At 47.0% G+C, this 19,177-nt stretch overlaps 1 protein-coding gene across 5 annotated transcripts in view; it reads right to left on the reverse strand.

Moving 5' to 3' along the window:
• The window catches only part of FYCO1 (FYVE and coiled-coil domain autophagy adaptor 1), a 917,765-nt gene that overhangs the window by 86,411 nt on the left and 812,177 nt on the right, over positions 1 to 19,177 (reverse strand). For all 5 annotated transcript variants that reach the window (XM_086964932.1, XM_086964931.1, XM_086964930.1 and 2 more), the window contains one exon: positions 6,386 to 6,481. In XM_086964932.1, the coding sequence (XP_086821058.1) occupies positions 6,386 to 6,481 (96 nt within the window). The remainder of the gene's footprint in view (positions 1 to 6,385; positions 6,482 to 19,177) is intronic.

Raw genomic sequence — 19,177 nt, forward strand, 5'->3', positions numbered from 1 at the left:
ATCCATACAATGTGTTATGGAATGCTCCCTTTTTCTTTGAACCTGCTCGATGGATCACCCTACAACTTTCCAGTTAAGATGGAAGAAAACATTTTTTTGCAATGTTTCGTGTAGATTTGTCAAACTGCCCCAAAGTTAAGTTATTAAGAAAACTATTTTTTTTCCGTATGGAAACATAGTCCTAACTAGAAAGAACTACCGGATGGATGGATGGATGGATGGATGGATGGATGGATGGATGGATGGATGGATGGATGGATGGATGGATATATATATATATACACATACGGTTCACAGTCCTGCTCCGCTACTTTAGAAAATGGACAAGAAATCCAATCTGCACCAACGGGACCCACAGGTACAGACCACTCCACAGCGCAAAAGTGAATTATATATATATATATGGATTTGATCCTTTCTGCAGCGATCAGAGCACTCGCACATCATCCACTTCGCACACAGAAGGGAGCAGCACCACTAATGAGGTAATTCCTCAAGATAATAATTTATTAAGTAATTACATAGCACCAAGTTGAAATGGCCTACGCATTTCAGTCGTAGCCTTCGACAGGGAGATATATATATATAATTATATGAAGATATACATATATATTTATATGTATATCTTCATTTAAATGCAAAACGTGAATACATAAATTTGGACTGAGGACAGGAAAACAAGCCTAAAATAAATGGTAGCAAAGTCACCATACTTGACAATGATCATGTGATACTGCTCAATACTGCATTTCCAAAGGAATTTGGTGTTCACAATCTGGTGTAATAAACCCGTCACATGTACATATAAAAAATATGCAATGTGCCCACATAATAAAATGAAAAAAATGAATTGCATTTAAATGTTATCACTATTCTGGTGGAATAATATCCTATTCACTGCGGCGGGTATTATGCCGCAGTGCTAGACATTCCAATTGCGGGCGTGGTCGTGACGGCTGCCGGCCGTCATGAGCACACGCCCACCATGACTTATGACGGCCGGAAGCCGTCGTGAGCATGGAAGAGGATATACGTATATAAATGCAACATGGACAAAGCACAACAAGCATATATAAAAATCACCATATTGAATAGAGAAAAACTCCTGCAACAATGCTCAATAATTGTAAATTCCTTAAAAAACATGAAGCAAATAAGGAAAATGAGAAGACATCACGCCCAATGGGCTAATATTTCAAGACAGTATACACCAACTCCCAAACAACATGAACAAATCAAACATGCCCCAGTGGGCTGCACGGCCTAGAAGAAAATCCCAAAAGAAAAATCTTAACTTAGTCAATTGCAATATTGTAACTGAGATGTGTCTAAAATTCAACCTTATCGTTTTCGTCAGGTTGTCTGTCATTTTTTGTTCTTGCGGCTCCTCGTCCGTATTCCCACTGGGTCTTTTTTTCCTTGCTTTCCTGCCTCTTCTGATTTTACTCGACTTTTTCCATCTCCACCTCTTGGGCGGCCTCTCCCCTCTTTTACTTGAGCCCTCCTCTTGCTTAAGAGAGTAAGTTTTTTTAAACAATTCCCCTGGGTCTCAATTCTCCCCAAGTCACTGGTAGAAGGTTCACTGACATACGATACATAACTCTCCTCCCATGCATCTGATGTTGTTCCTGAGGTCCAAATAACATGTTTCTCCTTGGTCAAAATAGCAACTAGTTGTTTGTAAATATGCTCATATTTCTTAGAAAAGGTCAGAACGAGTCCAGATTCATTATCATGAAGGTCACGCAATGTTTCTCCATTTCTCAGCTTCATATTCATCCAATTTCTCTAACATGCCATCTTTCAATTCCTCTAATTCTCGCTGATCTGATTGTTTTTTAAGTTCCTCCAAGATTACATTGATCTCCCTCACTAATTTTTCTGTCTCTCCATGCATAATTAATTAGGACCTCCATCATGCGTTTTGAACAATCTGCACTATTGGCATGCCGTCCCTTCAACATAAGAGGATCTGGATCCTCATAGGAGGGGGGCAGTGAAAATTCTTAGACCCCTAGGGATCCTTTGCACCTCAATATATTGTTGCAATGATGTGGCCTCCAAACACTTGTCTAATTCTTTCCTGGATAACTTTTCAAATGTTTGTATTAAACCTCTGCTGTCGGTGGGGGAGACTGATGTTTGTCCCTTAGGCTGAACACATTCTAAAAAGAGAGTCTGCAGCCATTTTCTCTTGACGCCTCGTCCTTCACCCGTCTCAACTTGTGTCAAAATATATCAATATATACACTGATAGTACTACCATCGTCAGCAAATAGCAGGGCACCCACCTGCCTGCCACAATGACGTGTGGGTTACCCAGTCTGTACTTGCTTCTCAATGGCATCTGCTGACTCGCGGGGAGAGTTTTCCTGTCCAGACATCGCCAACACCCTGCCCCCGATTATAAAATACTTAGACTAGATAGAATTGGACGGAAGGGTGGGGGGCTAGCAATCCTATTTAAAGATCATATCACCTGCTCCCCTACCACAATAACCCAAGCGGGAGAGTATGAATTACTACCATTTATATATACCAGGAACCACATACTATTTGGAGGAGCCGTGATTTATAATCCCCCAGGCTATCATGCAGATTTCAGCACCAAATTGCTCATGGACCTACTGCCCGCATGTATAAAATACAAAAATTATCTGGTTATTGGAGACTTTAATGTGCATTATGAATTAACTGATGACGTAGCAGCAAGCCACCTTGAAAACAACATGCTCATTCTTCAACTAAAACAATGGATTAAGGGACCCACACGCATAGCAGGTCACACACTAGATCTTCTGTTCACTAACATAAAGAACATTATAGTTAAAGAGACTAAGGCAGTCATTTGGACTGATCACTCATTGATTATGTTTACTCTCTCCACACATGAGAAATTAGCAAGAACCACCAAACGCATGCACGCTTCATATAGAGCATGGAAATTGGTATCTCCTGACTCATTTCACCACCACTTTTCCCCTAATAATCTAGCAAGTCTGGAGAAAAAATCCCCCTCCCGAGGGGCACTGCTCCTGGAAACAGAAATTACTAAAACACTAGACCAATTTGCACCGAAAACCAAATCCAAACCCAAGAAAACAGTATCTGAAAAATGGTATACAGTAGAACTTAAGACGCTGAAAAAAGAGTGTAAAATATTGGAACACAATTGGCGGATGTCCAGATTAGACTCAGACAAATCAGAGTACAAAACACAACTCAAGGGCTACACACACGCAATAAAGAAGACAAAAAAGGCATATTTGACACAACGGATTATTGAGGATACAAACTCAGCAAAAGAACTCTATAAAATAGTAAGCGAACTTTGCAAGCCAACCTGCATGTCTCAAACCCTACCACCCTCAGTAGACAATTGTGAAAATATGTGTAGTTTCTTCACAGATAAAAAAGATATGATCTATTCATCATTTAAAAATATCCCCCTAGAAAATCCCATTAATTGGGACAATACTAACCCTCACCCAGACAGCCCTGAGCATTTAGACAGCTTCACCTCTCTTACAGAAAATGAAATTGCCATTGCAATGAGGGAAGTTAGATCTGGATCCCTTCTCGACTCATGTCCGCACTTTATTTTCTCACAACTCACACCTATTCGGTGCCCTTACATTACACAGCTACTTAACCAATCTCTGGAGACAGCAACTTTTCCAGAGGTATGGAAACAAGCTTTAGTAATTCCATTACTTAAGAAGGTAGGTTCCGATGTTAACAATCCAGCTAATTATAGGCCAATCTCGCAACTTCCCTACCTCTCCAAGGTCCTGGAGGAACTTGTCAATAGACAGCTAGTCAACTATCTAGAATCAAACGAGCTGCTGGATCCCACTCAAACAGGATTCAGGGCCACCAACAGCACGGAGGCAACCGTCCTGGCTGTACTAGACAATGTAAGATCACTGTTGGATCAGGGTAAGGCGGTAGCCCTAATCCTATTAGACCTGTCGGCAGCGTTCGACACAGTCTCCCACCACCTTCTACTGGAAATACTACATGAAAAAGGGATACATGCTAAAGCCCTGAAATGGTTGAGCTCATTTTTATGTAACAGAACTCAAACTGTAGAGCTGGGGACCTTTTCATCCACCCCAAAAAATCTTAAGTGTGGAGTTCCGCAGGGAGCGTCCCTAAGCCCCACACTTTTTAACGCCTATGTCTCATCCTTGGCAAAGATTAGCACGAAATGGGGCTTTGGAATGTGTTCCTATGCGGACAATACCCAACTGACATTAGCCATTGGAAACCAGCATGATGACATCAGAACCAAACTCAATAATTGTCTTACTGAGATGGCAAACTGGATGTCAGAGCATTGCCTTAAAGCTCAATGCGGAGAAATCAGAAATCCTGCTTCTAGGCGGAGCCAATCACATTTGGTATTCCACTAGGTGGCCCCACTCGTTGGACATGGGGCCAGCACAAAAACAGTGCGTCAAAAACCTGGGCATCATCATTGACAGCACCCTGTCAATGAAAGACCACGTGTGAACCCTGTGTGGTAAAAGTTTCGCCACCTTGAAGCTCCTAAAAAGGTTATTCCCATGGATCCCTCTCGACAGCAGGAGAACCATCAAAGGAGGCTCTGATGGTCAGCAGGTTGGATTACGGAAATGCACTTTTTGTCGGCATGCCAGACTATCTGTTTAAACGCTGGCAGGTATTACAGAATGCAGCAGCTAGACTGGTGTGCAAAGAGAAAAGATACAGTTCAGGAACAAAATGCTTTAAAAAGCTCCATTGTCTGCAATACGCCAAAGAGCATGTTTTAAACTCCTAGAACACGCCCATCGGGCACTCCCCCACACAGGCCCTAAGATTCTACAGAATAGAATTAAATTCTATACCCCACCTAGATGCCTACGGTCACGCTCTTTAGCACTAGCTGAGACTAAACGAATCAGGAGGAGTAGGACAGGTGGACGTTCCTTTTCGCACCTCGCAGCACTGCATTGGAATGAGCTGCCACTGGAGTTACGACTAACCAACAAATTTACGACGTTCAAGAAGAAACTTAAAACATATCTATTCCCCTAACCGCCGTCTGCCATGACCCCATCAATCACAACACGCTTCACCACTTCTCTGCTACTCCTAGCGCCGTGATATCCCCATGGGATGAATGTCGCGTTTTATAAATAAAAATAAATAAATAAATACTGTCGCTCTGACATGCACTCCCACTTGTATAGTGCAGTGCACTTCTTCCGTCCTTGTTGCCACAAATATTTTAGAATGGCAGACGGGTCTCAGGATGGAAAACGGCTCATCGCTCTGCCACCATTTTACCATCCCAAAGCTATCATATTGACCCTCACATTGGTGCTGTGCTGTAACCGGTGAAAGAAACCAGATATTAAATCCAAAAGGCAGAAGTGTTGGCGAAGATACAAACACAGCATTGCACTCATGATAGTGCAATCAGTGAGAAATTTTATTAGTAGAAACGGAGTGGGGCACCCTAAGCATTTTGGCAGAAAGCCTTGGTCACAGGTGTCAGCCATTGCCCATAAACATTCTTTTAAAGTGTACAACATGAATACATAAACATGGACCTAGACAAAAGGGCAAGAAAATGAGCTGAAAATAAATGGTAACAAAGACGGTATCCTTGACAATGCTCATGTGATCTGCTGAATATTGCATATCCAAAGGAATTTGGTGTTCACAATCTGGTGTAATCAACCCTATCACATGCACATGTAAAAAATATACAAAGCACCCACATAATGAAATGAAAAAAATGAATTCCTGTTCAAACAATGTCACTGTTGTTCTTGTGAAATATACTACATAAATAAATGCAATATGGACAAAGGACAATTAGCATCCCATTTGAACACAACAAAACGCATGCAACATTACTCATTAAAGCCTGAAGCAAATAACCAAAATAAGAAGAGATATGCAATATTGAGCAGTATCACATGAGCACTGTCAAGTATCACGTCTTTGTTACTATTTAGTTGTTGTAGAGTGAGTTTGTCGAATAAAGTTGCTTACCTGCATTTATCCTTTTTGTACATGCTGAATATTTTTATTGCTTTTGTTAATAAATTCAATACGTTTTGTACTTGTCAGTTTTTCTGTTCATACCACTAATCTGCTACTTTGTAGTACATTTAAATATGAGTAGTTGACATTTTGTATCTATTGCAATTTATGAGAGGAACATTTCTTAGCATTTTCATGTTTTGTGGTGTTGTAGAATTTCTTGGTTTGCATTATATGAATGCCCTAAATAAAAGTAGATTTAAGTAAATTTCAATTTACATTCCTCACTCTTTTTTTAATGGCCCACTTTCACTTTTGCAAAACGTTCTTTTGAAACTGCAGACAGTTTTGACAATGCACTACTCACATCAGTTCTCCCGTTTTCAGCAGACGCAGTTCGGTGTCCTGTGGAACCTGCAAATCATCTGGCTCATCTAGAGCCAAGGAGCTGCAAGAACTGTACCTAAAAGAAGCATAAATGTTGCATTAGCTGTGGCAGAAGCAGGCAGTAACAAATATGCATTCTCTAGAGGTATTACATAGTCATTAAGTCTTTATTTCGATTATAAAACCTTAAAAGACATACAATCAATTAAGAAATAGACAAGGTAAAAAGCTTATTTAAAACGGTTGAGTTGTGACAAAATTACATTATACTGGAACAGTCACAGTAGTATTTAAAAGAAGGAGAAATAACCCATCAGTTCGGCAGGCTCAAATATACTATTAAGACAATTAGTAAAAAGAAATAAGAAATAAAATATCCGCTCAATTTTAAGTTATAAAGGAGGCCCAAAACAGTAAAACAAAACATCATTACAGTCCAAAGGATAGAATATACCCAGGTCTTTCACACAATCAATAGGCCCCACCACAATACTCAGCAAGGTGGCGGACACAGGTTGCCACACAAGCCACAGAATAAGGGAAAAATGGATTTAAACAGATCAGATCAGTAAGCATTTGATTTTATTTGCCCTAATCACCCATGCCCAACTCAGAAATGTTGCCATGGCGATGACAATAGATTCCTGAGTGCACGTCTGAAGGATCCTTAGTGCCTCTATAGCCACTCTCGTGCCTGAGATAGTACAAATGCTTTTAAGCCATTTCATCCTTGGTGGCCTATAGGCCAGGGCAAACAAATAGGATATGGGCAATTGATTCGGACTGGGCTAAACACAGCGGGCACAGATCTGACATTTGTTTGAGCCATCTACTTGAGAAAACTCTGGTTGGGAGGGAGCCTACCCTAAACTGGTGGTAAAGCTTCCTATCCATCGATTTGAGATGATATCCCAATATTGGGGCCTATTAGGATGGCGGATGGACCTGCGTCCGTCCGCCACCCCAGAGGAGGAGGGACCGTCCGCAGGGGCAGCGGCGGTCCCTCCATGCTAATTAGGATGTGACCGCCACCTGGCGGTCACATCCTGTATTTTTAACATTGCGGCGGGTGCTGCTTGAAGCAGCACATGCCGCAATTTAAAAAAAAACATGTTTACCTTTGCATGCACGAAGCTGCAGGCACCGCGTGGTGCCTGCCGCTTCGTGCACACAAAGGATGGGGGGTACCACAGGTACTCCCCATGTGCACCTCCACCAACCCTTCACCCCTGGGTGTCCACAACAGGCCCCCGAAGACAACACCGTATGCCTTTCCATGGCGGAAATGCCGCTGTGGAAAGGCATATGACCGCAGCTATCCTAATATGGCTGGCAGTGTCTGATAGATACCGCCAGCCATGTTAGAGTTTTTCCGCCGCGGTCGGAAGGCGACCGCGGTGGAAAAGCGGCGGACGGAAAATAGATCCCCCAGACATCCTAATCTGGCGGGGGTCTTTTTCCAGTCCGCAGCGGATGATCCGCTTCCTCCGGGCCGGTGGTGGCTTCTGCCGGCCCGGAGGATGCGGATTATCCGCAATCCTAATGAGCCCCATTGTTCGAAACCAGCCTCAGCTTAATTGACAGGAAGTCCCTAGTGAGAGTTCGCCTTGTGATGGATGGAAAACGCTTAGACTTCACCATGTCCATATAAACAGCTTTAAGTTCTTTTTTTGTTGGCAGTGGAGTCGTTTCTGGGATCTCCCAGAGTGCACCCATCCCCATATCTATCAGGTTTTTTTTTATGTGCCGGAGCCACTTGAGCTTACCCCTCTAAAATCAAAAAGTGCTTTGGCGTACAATGGGAGCTCAGGGGTGGCCCACAGCCTTCTCCAAAAGGCTATAGGCCTAAATCGAGCCAGGTCCTCAATGCAGAAACAACCCAAATCCAAAAATAAGGGCACCAACGGGGTTGATTGTGGCAAACCAATTAATGCCCTCAAATATTTGTTTTGGGCAATAACCAGGGGAGTGATGTCCTCATGGCTCCACAGTTCATCGCCATATAGAATTGCACTAGTGACCTTTGAGTTGTATATTTTAAGGGCGTGGGCTGTGGGTTTTGTAAGGGAAAGCCTATGCTCATTTAGCAGTGCCCCAGCCAACTGTGCGTGTTTCAGGGCGAGCATGTCAATCTGAGGCTTCCAATTCAATTAGGATTCTGGGCACTTTACCACTGCTAACCAGTGCTAAAGTGCATATGCTCTGTACTCTAAACATGGTAACATTGACTTATCCACAATTGGCATATTTAAATTACTTGTAAGTCCCTATTAAAGAGCCCTATATATGCCCAGGGCCTGTAAATTAAATGCTACTGGTGGGCATGCAGCAATGATTGTTCCACCCACTTTAGTAGTCCATTAAACATGGCTCAGGCCTTCCACTGCAAAGCCTGTGTGTGCAGTTTTAAACTACTTCGACCAGGAAAGTTACCCTACTTGCCATGCCCAAACCTTCCTTTTTATTACATGTAAGTCATCCCTAAGCTCGGCTCTAGATAGCCCCATGGGCAAGGTGCAGTGTATTTAAAAAGTAGAGCATGTACTTTTAAGTTATACATATCCTGTTCGTGAAATACTCATAATTCGTTTTCGCTACTGCAGGCCTATCTCTCCCTTCAAATAACATTGGGATTGCCTTAAACACCTTTTAAGTGTAATTTCCAATTGAGAGCAGATAGAAATTTAGAGTTTGGTGTCTCCGGACTCACAACTTGAAATCACAATGTATGGTGAATTTGGATTTTAAATTGTAAGTCTGAAAATGCCACCTTTGGAAAGCTTGCATTTGTTTTTTACTTTAACTATTCTGTGCCTCTGCCTGTCTCTGAATACACACCTGGATTGGGTGTCAGCTGGGCTTTGTGCATTACCTCTAGACAGTCACACAAAGGGAGAAGAGGTGTGACGTGCATTCTGATGGACCATCAATAGGCTGATGGGCCTTCCTGTAGTAGTTGGGAGGGAGGAGTGGACACTTGCACCTGAATAGGGCTGTACCTGTTCCCACACAAAGAGCAGCATGCCCCTCTGTAGAGTGTCTGGAGCCATGGCAGGAAAGGCAGGGACCATGTGATATTCGAAGGCCTATTTAATGTCACTACCGCATGAAAGGAACATTTGGGTAGAAGTATTGGACCCCTGACACAACCAAATCAGAACTCGACTGGAACCAAGGACATAATGCTTGGAAGAAACGCTGCTGTGCTGTGGGAGGGACTGCCACTTCGCTACTTGCATTGCTGTGTTGGCCTGCTGCCTGCTGATTGCTGTGCTACAGGAGGGACTGCCACTTTGTAACTTGCTTTGATGCGTTGGCCTGCTGCCTGCTGCTTCTTGCCTGGGAGGGACAGGGACTAGACCTGCTCTCTACATCCTTGAATCCAAGGTTCTCCAAGAAGTTGTTGGCTTGCCTCCTGTTTTCTGATGTCTCAGGGACACTAAAAGCTTCTTGCAACTCTGCTAGTGCTGCTGGACTTTCGATCTGTGAGTCCTACCCTTGCATGAGGTGCTCCCTCCAGTCCTGGGCCTCAAAAGTGGGTTCTGCAGCAGTTTTTCTGCACAACTGGTGCATCGACCAGACTGTGTAAGAAAAACCAGCACATTGAAGATGACGTGGGTCTCGACTGCGAGACTTGATGATGACGCAGCGCCAATTCTTCGACACAGTCGGCACGGCTCAACGATGATGAAGAACTGGTTCCCCAGCGCTATCTGCGAGGCTTGTAACCGACGCAGTGACCCGACTGCGGGAACAATTCTGACGCATCGTGTGCTCGACTTAGACGCTTTGCTCCATACAATGTACATTTTCAGCAGACCCTGCATGGGTTCTGTAGCCGGCCTGCCCTCCATTGCAGTCAGTCTGAACTTTGGATTTGCACCTGTCCCTCACGATCTCAAGTAACCTTTTGACCGCTAGTTACTCCCAATCATGTTTTTGCATTTAATCTTTTAAAAGATTCATATCTCGGGTTATCCGTATTGGACTTTTGTTGTTTTGGTCTTGCTTTACTTATAAATATTCCCTATTTTCTAAACTGGTGTGGAGCTTTTTTGTGGTGCTTTCATTGTGGTACTGTAATTAAAGTATTCAAATACTAAACAAATTCCCTCTTAAGTTAAGCCTGACTGCTCTGTGCCAAGCTACCAGAGGGTGAGCACAGGTCAATTTAAGTTGTGTATCTGACTTATCCTGTCTAAAGTGGTGGTCCCTACTTAGACAGGGTGCATACCTCTGCCAACTAGAGACCCCATTTCTAACAAGGCCTTTCCCTGCACACATGGATCCTCTGGTTAAATGTGTTCATTCTCCCATTACTGGGGTTCTTTAATTCTGCATCACTTAGTTTGTGCATGAAGATCATGTGCTTTTGAACCGTGTCCTCTCTGAGGAACAACACATGTAGAACATTATATTGGTTCAGTGCATCAGTGTTAGGTTAATTTCATAATAATTGTCCTTTACGTATCCCCTGGTGCCTGGACTGTAACAGTGCCTTGTTTCTAGGCTGCAATTCAAAATCAGCGTCGAGAGAAGACCTCTTTTCTGTTTTGGCATCTCAGTTCAATCCCCTGCCAAGCAGCAGTGTAGCCTGCCTTTTGAGTTCCCAATTCTCTTCCTCTTACCCTTTGTTGTCCCCATTCCTTTCACTGTAGCAAGCCTGGGAAAATCACTGCACAGATTCTGTGCTCCGGCTATTGAGGAAAATCACTTTGTACCTCCTGTTAAGTGAAAGCTCCTTATATTCAGGTCTAGCCCGTGAAACAGTATTAGCAGTCTCCCCAGTCTATTGTTTTCCAAAGAATCATACATAATATAAGTACATGGAGTCGCTTTTGGACATCAGATTTAATTAATTGTTGAACTGTCATTTAAGTGACTGCACAAAGCTTGTGTACAATGTTCATATAAACGTAAAACAGTTCCATTCTCCGCAGGGACAAAGCTCTTTCAAAATTCCCCTTTTTAATTGTATTTTCAGCAATTTATTTTGGCTGCACTTTTGGTGCTCAGTCACATGGTGATTTACTTCCCATCTCCTTTTCAAAATTGCTGTTATACAAAGCTTAATTCACACTGTAACTGCCTGCAATTTGAATACTTGTCTGAGTGATGGTTTCATGTCGCCTTCATAAAGAGTAATGATAAAATGTATTGGTACAACTAAAAGGCATTTAAAGAAAAAATCAGTTATAAAACATCCACACAAGTGGAGAAGTGTGGCTCACTGGTTAGAGGAGGCAGTCCCTGATGCAGAGTTCAGACCCGGGACCAGGGTTCAATCCCCGACGCGGCAGGGCCTTGAGCTCAAAATGTCCATGGACTCGATAATTCTCGCTTCAGTGCCTACTCGAATTGTGGGTTCACACTCTGCAACTCTGGGCAATAGCTTGCTTAATCTCCACTACGGCCCCACCGCGATGGGATGCCTGGTCTTCACCTTGGGGATGCCCAGTAGGGGTAATCTCGCAGGGAAAGGCCAGGACGGGTTCCCAAAGCAAGCGCCTTGAGACCTTACGGTGAAAGGCGCTATATAAGAACGTATGATTTACGATTTACAAGTGAATGTTTCTTAAATGAAATGATTTTTTTTATAACAAACATGTGGTGGCCACATTAAGGTCTAGATATGTGAAGAATGTATTTGTAAGTACGAATGGCCATTCTTCGCTATTTTTTGCAAACTGACAAAATACTGAATCAAATCTGCGGCTCGAAATAGTGATTTGTTATTAGGGATTTCTTAATAGTGAATCGCTGTTGATAAGTATAAAGGTTTCACTAACAGTGACTAGTCATTTTGCACGTGCAAGTTACCACTCAGTGGAATCAGGTGGTAATCTGGTGCAATTTATATAAATAGTCCCAGAATGCACCAGCAGTTTGCACACACAAAGGCAGCTTTGCACATGATGGCTAGGAGGATACAGATACTGGCTGGACTGCAGAAGTGGAGGAGAAGATAGGAAGCAACGTTTAGGGTCAGGATTACACTTTTCCAGGGAACAGAGGAGGAGATTTTTTGATAAATATCAATTTAGCAGGTAGGTCATTTTAGACCTACTTACTGACCTGAAACCACAGCTAAGGAAAAATACTTTCAGAAGCAACTCCATACCTTCCCATGTGCAAGCACTATGCTCACTGCACCTCTCAGCCACTAGTAGCTAGTTACCAGCTGCGGTGGCAGGTGTTGTTTCACAATGAGCTTTATCCACATTTATTTTAGGGATCTCCTTGGTGCAATGTTATCAAACATTAATAATCATATTTTTCCCTACCACTCTACAGGATTTACAACTCATCAAATTACACTTGTATTGCATTGCACAATTTCCTCATGCCATAGGATGTATTAACGGAACTCACGTAGCTTTATGGCCACCATCTTCTCATGATACTTATTTATAAACAGTACAAATATTAATTCACTTAACATACAGGCTCTGTGTGATCTATATCATCACAGACATCATAGAAAGGTTTTCAGTCAGCACCCATGACTCATTCATGTTTAGGCACAGTGGGATTTACAGCTGTCTTCTTGGTAAGTGTAAGAAACTTTAATTAGACATAGGAACCAGACGTTTATCAGTTGAAAATGAATAATGATTTCTGTATTTAAGATGGCAGTGCATACGCTTTGCACCCTTGGATTTTAACACCATACCTATATTCAAAAACACGAAGGGGCCGATTAAGATTTTGCCGATCATGGAGCGGACTGCCATGCCACTGCTCCGCTCCGGGACCACCAAACCAGCGTGCGCACCGCCCGACGTATTATGACTTATTTAGTCACTGGTAGGTGGTTCTTTGGTGTTCCCGCGGCGGCGCCTATGAAACAGGCACCACAATGGGAATGTCAAAGGCAGTACCTGCACGCCATGGGCTGCTGCAGTCCATGCCGTGCAGGTAATGTGGTGCATGCACACAGGGTGGCACATCAAGTGCCCCCGCATGCACCTTATGGCACTGAGGCAACAGGGGGCCCTCTAGGACCCCTTTGATTCCTCTACGCCACTGTTTTCATGGGGGAGGAACCGCCATGAAAACCATGGCAGAGAGGAAACTCGTAATATGCTTGGTGGGACTGCAGTGGCCAAACAAGTATATTCTGGCCTCAAGACCGTCGCGCCACCGCGGTTGTAGAGGTGTAATGGCGGCTCGACCGTCCAACTTGTAATGGGCCGGTCGGACTGCCAGTGCGGCGGTGTGTACATTGCTCACTCCGCGCCCCTTTGAGTCTGGCGGTCTTGTAATCAGGCCCAATGTGAACAAATATATAAGAATGCTCCAAAAATGGCAGGATCAGTTATATAATGGACGTTTGGACTTTTACAAAGTAGAATTTGGTGTCTTTGCAAGAGTGGTGGTACACTACAATACAGCACTGAAACTGGATGTAAAATTATAGCAACCATTGGTATGTTACATAATATAGAAACAAGTAAAGGACTACCCACAGTAATGACAGACCCAGATTTTAAGGATGAAGAACCCAATCCAGCACCACGTCATCTGCAAGATGCATCAAAAGAAACAGAAGTCAGAGCACGGCATACAGATATTATGAATCATTATTTTTTTTTTTTCAGAACAAAGTTTTATTCAAGTACTGACATAATACAGAGTAAAGAAACATCTTCCCGCATCACCACGCAGGACCAATGAGCATAAGCATGAAAAGGGTATACACTCAGCACAAGCAATAATGTATTAATCACCCGGCCCCCCCAACCCCCAAACTCCTTACCCCCCTCCCAGCCCCACCCCGCCCCCCACACAGCGTCCGTTAATCGTAAGGCATAAAGCATGATAATGTCAAGTGCGTGCACTCCCTGTCACACAGGAAACAGCTGTTAAAGATCCTCTCCAGTGTCCTGGGCCATCGGTGGTTCCAGCCAAAGTCCCCTATAATCCGCCCACCTCTTCCATATCTTGAAATGTTTCCTGGGGCAACCCCTGGCCTCGAAGATCGGGCGCTCGAGTCCCATGCAAAAATCCAATCCCCGCCTCCAGACTTCCAATAGTGGGGCCCTGGGATCCTTCCAGGCCCTGGCTATATCCCGCTTAGCTACAGTTAGGCCTAGGACCAGTAGGTGACGCTTGTATATGTTGCCTCCCACCTGCTCCATAACATGAAGTAAGCCGAGTTGCGGTGTTCGGGGAAGGTCCCAGCCCAGAACCTCCGCCAAGCAGTCCCAGATTCCCATCCAGTATCTAGCCAGGTTCGCACACGACCACACAGTATGAACAAATGTCCCAGCCTCCCGGCCACACCTCAAGCACTCAGGGGAGGCAATCAAACCTGCTTTCCACAGCCGCTCTCTAGTAAAGTAGGCCCTATGCAAATATTTGAATTGAATAAAGCGGAGGCGCATCGCAATGGCCGCCCCCCTAGGGGCCTCCAGGGCCTCCCTCCAGTCCTCCTCTTCTAGAGCCCCAATATCTCTCTCCCATGCAGCTCGCAATCCATCCAGGGAGGAGGAGCAGTGTGTGACCAAGGTCTGGTAGATGTTGGAGATCTTCTTCTCCTCCAGTTCCCCCATAAACACCTTGGCCTCCAGGGGGCTGAACTCGGGCAGAGACTCCAGGCCTACCAGAGAGGGAGATAGTGCATGACGCAGCTGTAAATATTTAAAGAATTGGGTTTTGGGCATGGCATATTCCTCCCTCAACATCTGGAAAGACTTAAGGGTGGTGCCCCTCATGACGTGGCGGAGCGTGGAGATACCAATATCATCCCAGCCTTTGAATCCCTGCAGGGACGCCAGCGCCGGGAGACGTCCGTTCTGCCACAACGGGGTCTCCCTCGTCAACGTGTTCCACCACCCCATGCGGCGCAAGGCGGCGCGCCACACTCAGAAGACCACCTGAGTGACCATGGGGAGCCGTTTCCTGATAACCGCCGAGTAAAGAATGGTGTGGGTCGTGTCCGGGTCCATCAAATACCGTTCCAGGGCATAGGTCGGGTCACCCCGATCCCCATACCACCAGTCGTTAAGCACCAGCAGGTGTGCCGCCTGATAGTAAGATAAAATGTCTGAGGTGGCCAGGCCCCCGCAGTACGTAGAGAGTAAGCAAGTGCGGAGGGCTACTCTCGCCACTCCCCCGGCCCAAAGGAACTGACTTAGTGCGGCATTGACCTGACGAAACCACTGTGGCGCTATAGGGCATGGGTGGTTCTGCAGCTGGTATAGAAGGCGCGGCAGGGCCACCATCTTAAAAATCGCCGAGCGGCCATATATATTAAGTGGCATTCTGGACCAGGTTCTAATGTCAGAACGCACTCTGTCCCAAACGGGCACCACATTGCGCTCCCATGCCAAGGCCGGGACATCTGTAATAAAGACGCCCAGGTACTTGAGGCCACCCGCTGCTCTCTGTAACGTCGAGGCCCATGCCGCCCAGCTCCTCGCCGTCGCCCAGGACCCACAGCTTGGATTTCCGCACATTCAGATGCAATCCTGTAACCTCCCCGAAAAGTTTCATTATCTCCAGGACCCTGGGTCCGGACCTATTTAGGGCCGTGAGGAAGAACATCACATCGTCGGCGTAGAGCGCAATGCGGTCAGAGGGGCCCATCTCCCATTCCAGCCCCCAGAGCTGTGCATCCATCCGCACCCACGCCGCCAGAGGCTCCATGGCCAGAGCGAATAGATAGGGGGAGAGAGGGCATCCCTGCCTGGTACCTCGTCCGATGGGGAAGGGCGCAGACGCCACTCCCGCCACCCGCACCGACGCGGTCAGGTCTGTATAGAGCAGGCTCAAGTACGAGAGAAAAACCGGCCCGAGATTGAGGCGGGACAATAGTGCCCTAAGGTACACCCAACTGAGAGAGTCGAATGCCCGGTCGATATCGGCCAGAAGGAGCGCCGTCGAGATCCCAGCGGCCCGGGCCGTCTCCACCACCACTTGTGCCCGGCGAATGTTGTGTCGAGTTGCTCTATGGGGCATGAACCCCGCCTGATCAGGGTGTACCAGATCAGTTATATATGGGAGAAGGCGGTTAGCCAAGGCCTTGGCCAATATCTTCGCCTCAAAATTCAAAAGGGAAATTGGCCTATACGAGGAGTGTTGTTCAGGGGGCCTCCCGGGCTTGCAGAAAACAACAATTTCCGCGTGTCGCCAGTCCGCTGGTAGGCGACCACCCTCTCTGGCTGCCTCCAGTGCCGACCGATAGCGCCCTTCTAGCTGGAGGTGAAAGGTCTTCATAAATTCACACGGAAACCCGTTTGGTCCCGGGGTTTTGCCAGTATTCAATTCCCCAAGTGCCGTGCCTAGTTCCTCCAATGAGAGGGGAAGGTCCAGCTGATCCCTGGCCTCATCCGGAAGTGCGCGCGGTGGGATGTCCTCCAAAAAATGTTCCACTTCCTCCGCAGGGAGGACCTCCCGGGGGGCATAGAGATCCGCATAATACCGTGCAAAACTGGCAGCTATGTCTTCAGGGGCCACCAACTGGTCACCCTGGCCATCCCGAATGCCCGGTAGAGCCTGAGGCCGGAAGGTGTGTTGGCAGAGTCTATAGAGCATGGTGCTGGATTTGTCCCCCCACTGATATATTCTACTCTGGGTGGCCAGCCAAAGCTGGCGCGCTTCATTGTGTAATAGGGAGGAATATGACTGCTGAGCCTGCAGGAGCTGTCCCACGGCCTCGTCCGTGTCACCCACGACACAGTCCCTCTCCAGGTCCCGAACCCGCCCCGCCGCCTCATCCACCTCGCGCAGACGGGTCCTGCGGGACTCCGCGCACCAGGCAATGTCCACCCCCCCCTGACCACTGGCTTCATCGCCTCCCACTGGGTGACGGCGTCAACCTCCGGCCCGCCGTTCTCAGTCCAATAATTGGAGATGGACTCGCGCAAATGTGAACGATAGCTATCCTGCTGTAGGTGCCACGCGGACTGGCGCCATCGGAAGGGCTGTTGCCTCTTGTCCAATAGCAAATCCAGGGACACAGGGGAATGGTCCGAGATGCCACGGGGAAGTACGGCCGTGGAAGCGACCCTCGCCAGCCAGGGAGACGGTACAAACAGGTAGTCCAGCCTGGAAAAGGACTTGTGCACCGCCGACACATAAGAGTATTCTCGGCTCAAGGCGTGTTGGTAGCGCCACGTATCAATCCAACCCATGCCCTGCGCCAGGCCATGAAGCCTCGTCGGCGCCGTGGTCTGGGGCTCCCTACCGGGCCTGTATCTGTCCATCCGTCCATCCATCACATCATTCCAGTCCCCCCCCACAATCGCCAGCACATCCGGGACGCCTGTCCACACTTCGAACAGCTGCTCAATAAGGGCATCTTGCAACGGGGGCGGGGCATACACACTACCAAAGACCATCGGCTCGTCTCCCACCAGACATTTGACAAACACGTATCTACCATGAGCATCGACCCAGTGCGTCTAATGTACATAGGAAATCCTACGATGTATCAGGATCGCCACCCCCCGGGACCCCCTGGCAAACCCGGCATGGAATACCTGTTGATAGCCATATCTTTGTAAACTGAGGGTCTTGGTGCCCTGAAGGTGTGTCTCTTGGAGAAGGAGAACATCCGCCCCCACCCTCTTCCCCTGCTGCAGTTCCGCCCCTCTCTTTATTTTATCCAGCATCCCCCGGACATTCCAACTCACCACTCGTAACTTTGCCCTTGGTAGGCCTGACCGTAGGGGATCAACCATTGTCAATAGGAAGAAGATAAAAGGTCCTGTGCTTCTGAAGCCACACACGCACACATGAGAATTGCCTATGTAATGCAGACATTGTGCCACCCTCCCCCTCCCCCCCCACCGTCTCTCCCCCCAACTCCCGTCCCCAACCCCCCCCAACCATTCCAACTACCCCGCCAACCCCAACTCCTGTCCCAACCTGACCCCCAACCAAGCCCCCCAACTGCCTCCCCCCCCCCTATACCTCATGGAACATTGAAGTATCTGTCGCGATATGGGCGGCCCCGGGCCCAAAACCGAGCGCCCAGAGCCTACCATACCAATGGATCCCGAACACCCACTAACGCTAAAGCTCCCCCCCCCCCTTAACCACTCCTAACTACGTAGGAGGCTAGCAGCCCCTATATCGGAGCACCCCGAACCCGCCCCATAGTTCGAACCTGTAATGGGACAGTCAATAAACGTTACAGCAACACAGCATATAGTCAGCCGCTATGCAAGGGACCGGCGGACCAACCCCCACCGCTGGAGCGGTCGGTATCCGTAGGCGGGCTGGACCACCCATTGCACCTCAGCCACTTCCACCCAAGTTGTCCGGATCAGCTGGCTCAGCATTCTGACGCCCTGCGTTGGAGGCATTGCGGCGCCGGGACCTGGACTTCCTACTCCTTTGGCTCCGGGCGTGTTGGTCACTCTGGGCCTGCGATGAGTCACTCGAGTGACCTGGATCAAGGCCCGGTTGGGGATGTGGCCTGACCCTCACCGTCTCATCTGTCCATCTGAAAACGTCTTCTGGTGTGTCGAAGAAGTGAGTTCTGGACTGAAAGACCACTCGTAAGCGGGCCGGATAGAGTAGGGAGTACTGTATCTTCAGACCCCGAAGTTTAGCCTTGGCGGCCAGGAAGGAGTGTCTCTGTTGTTGCACCATTTTGGTGTAGTCGGGGAAGATCATGATTCTGTGGTTTTCGTACGTAAGGGAGTCATTGGTCCTTGCCTCCCGCAGAATAGTGTCTCTATCATGAAAATTTAGAATTCTGGCGATCACCGGCCGAGGTCGTTCACCTGCCGGCGGTTTCTGCGTCAGGGCCCGGTGTGCG

This window comes from Lissotriton vulgaris, chromosome 4_1 (genome assembly GCF_964263255.1).
Source record: "Lissotriton vulgaris chromosome 4_1, aLisVul1.2, whole genome shotgun sequence".
NCBI lineage: Eukaryota > Metazoa > Chordata > Amphibia > Caudata > Salamandridae > Lissotriton > Lissotriton vulgaris.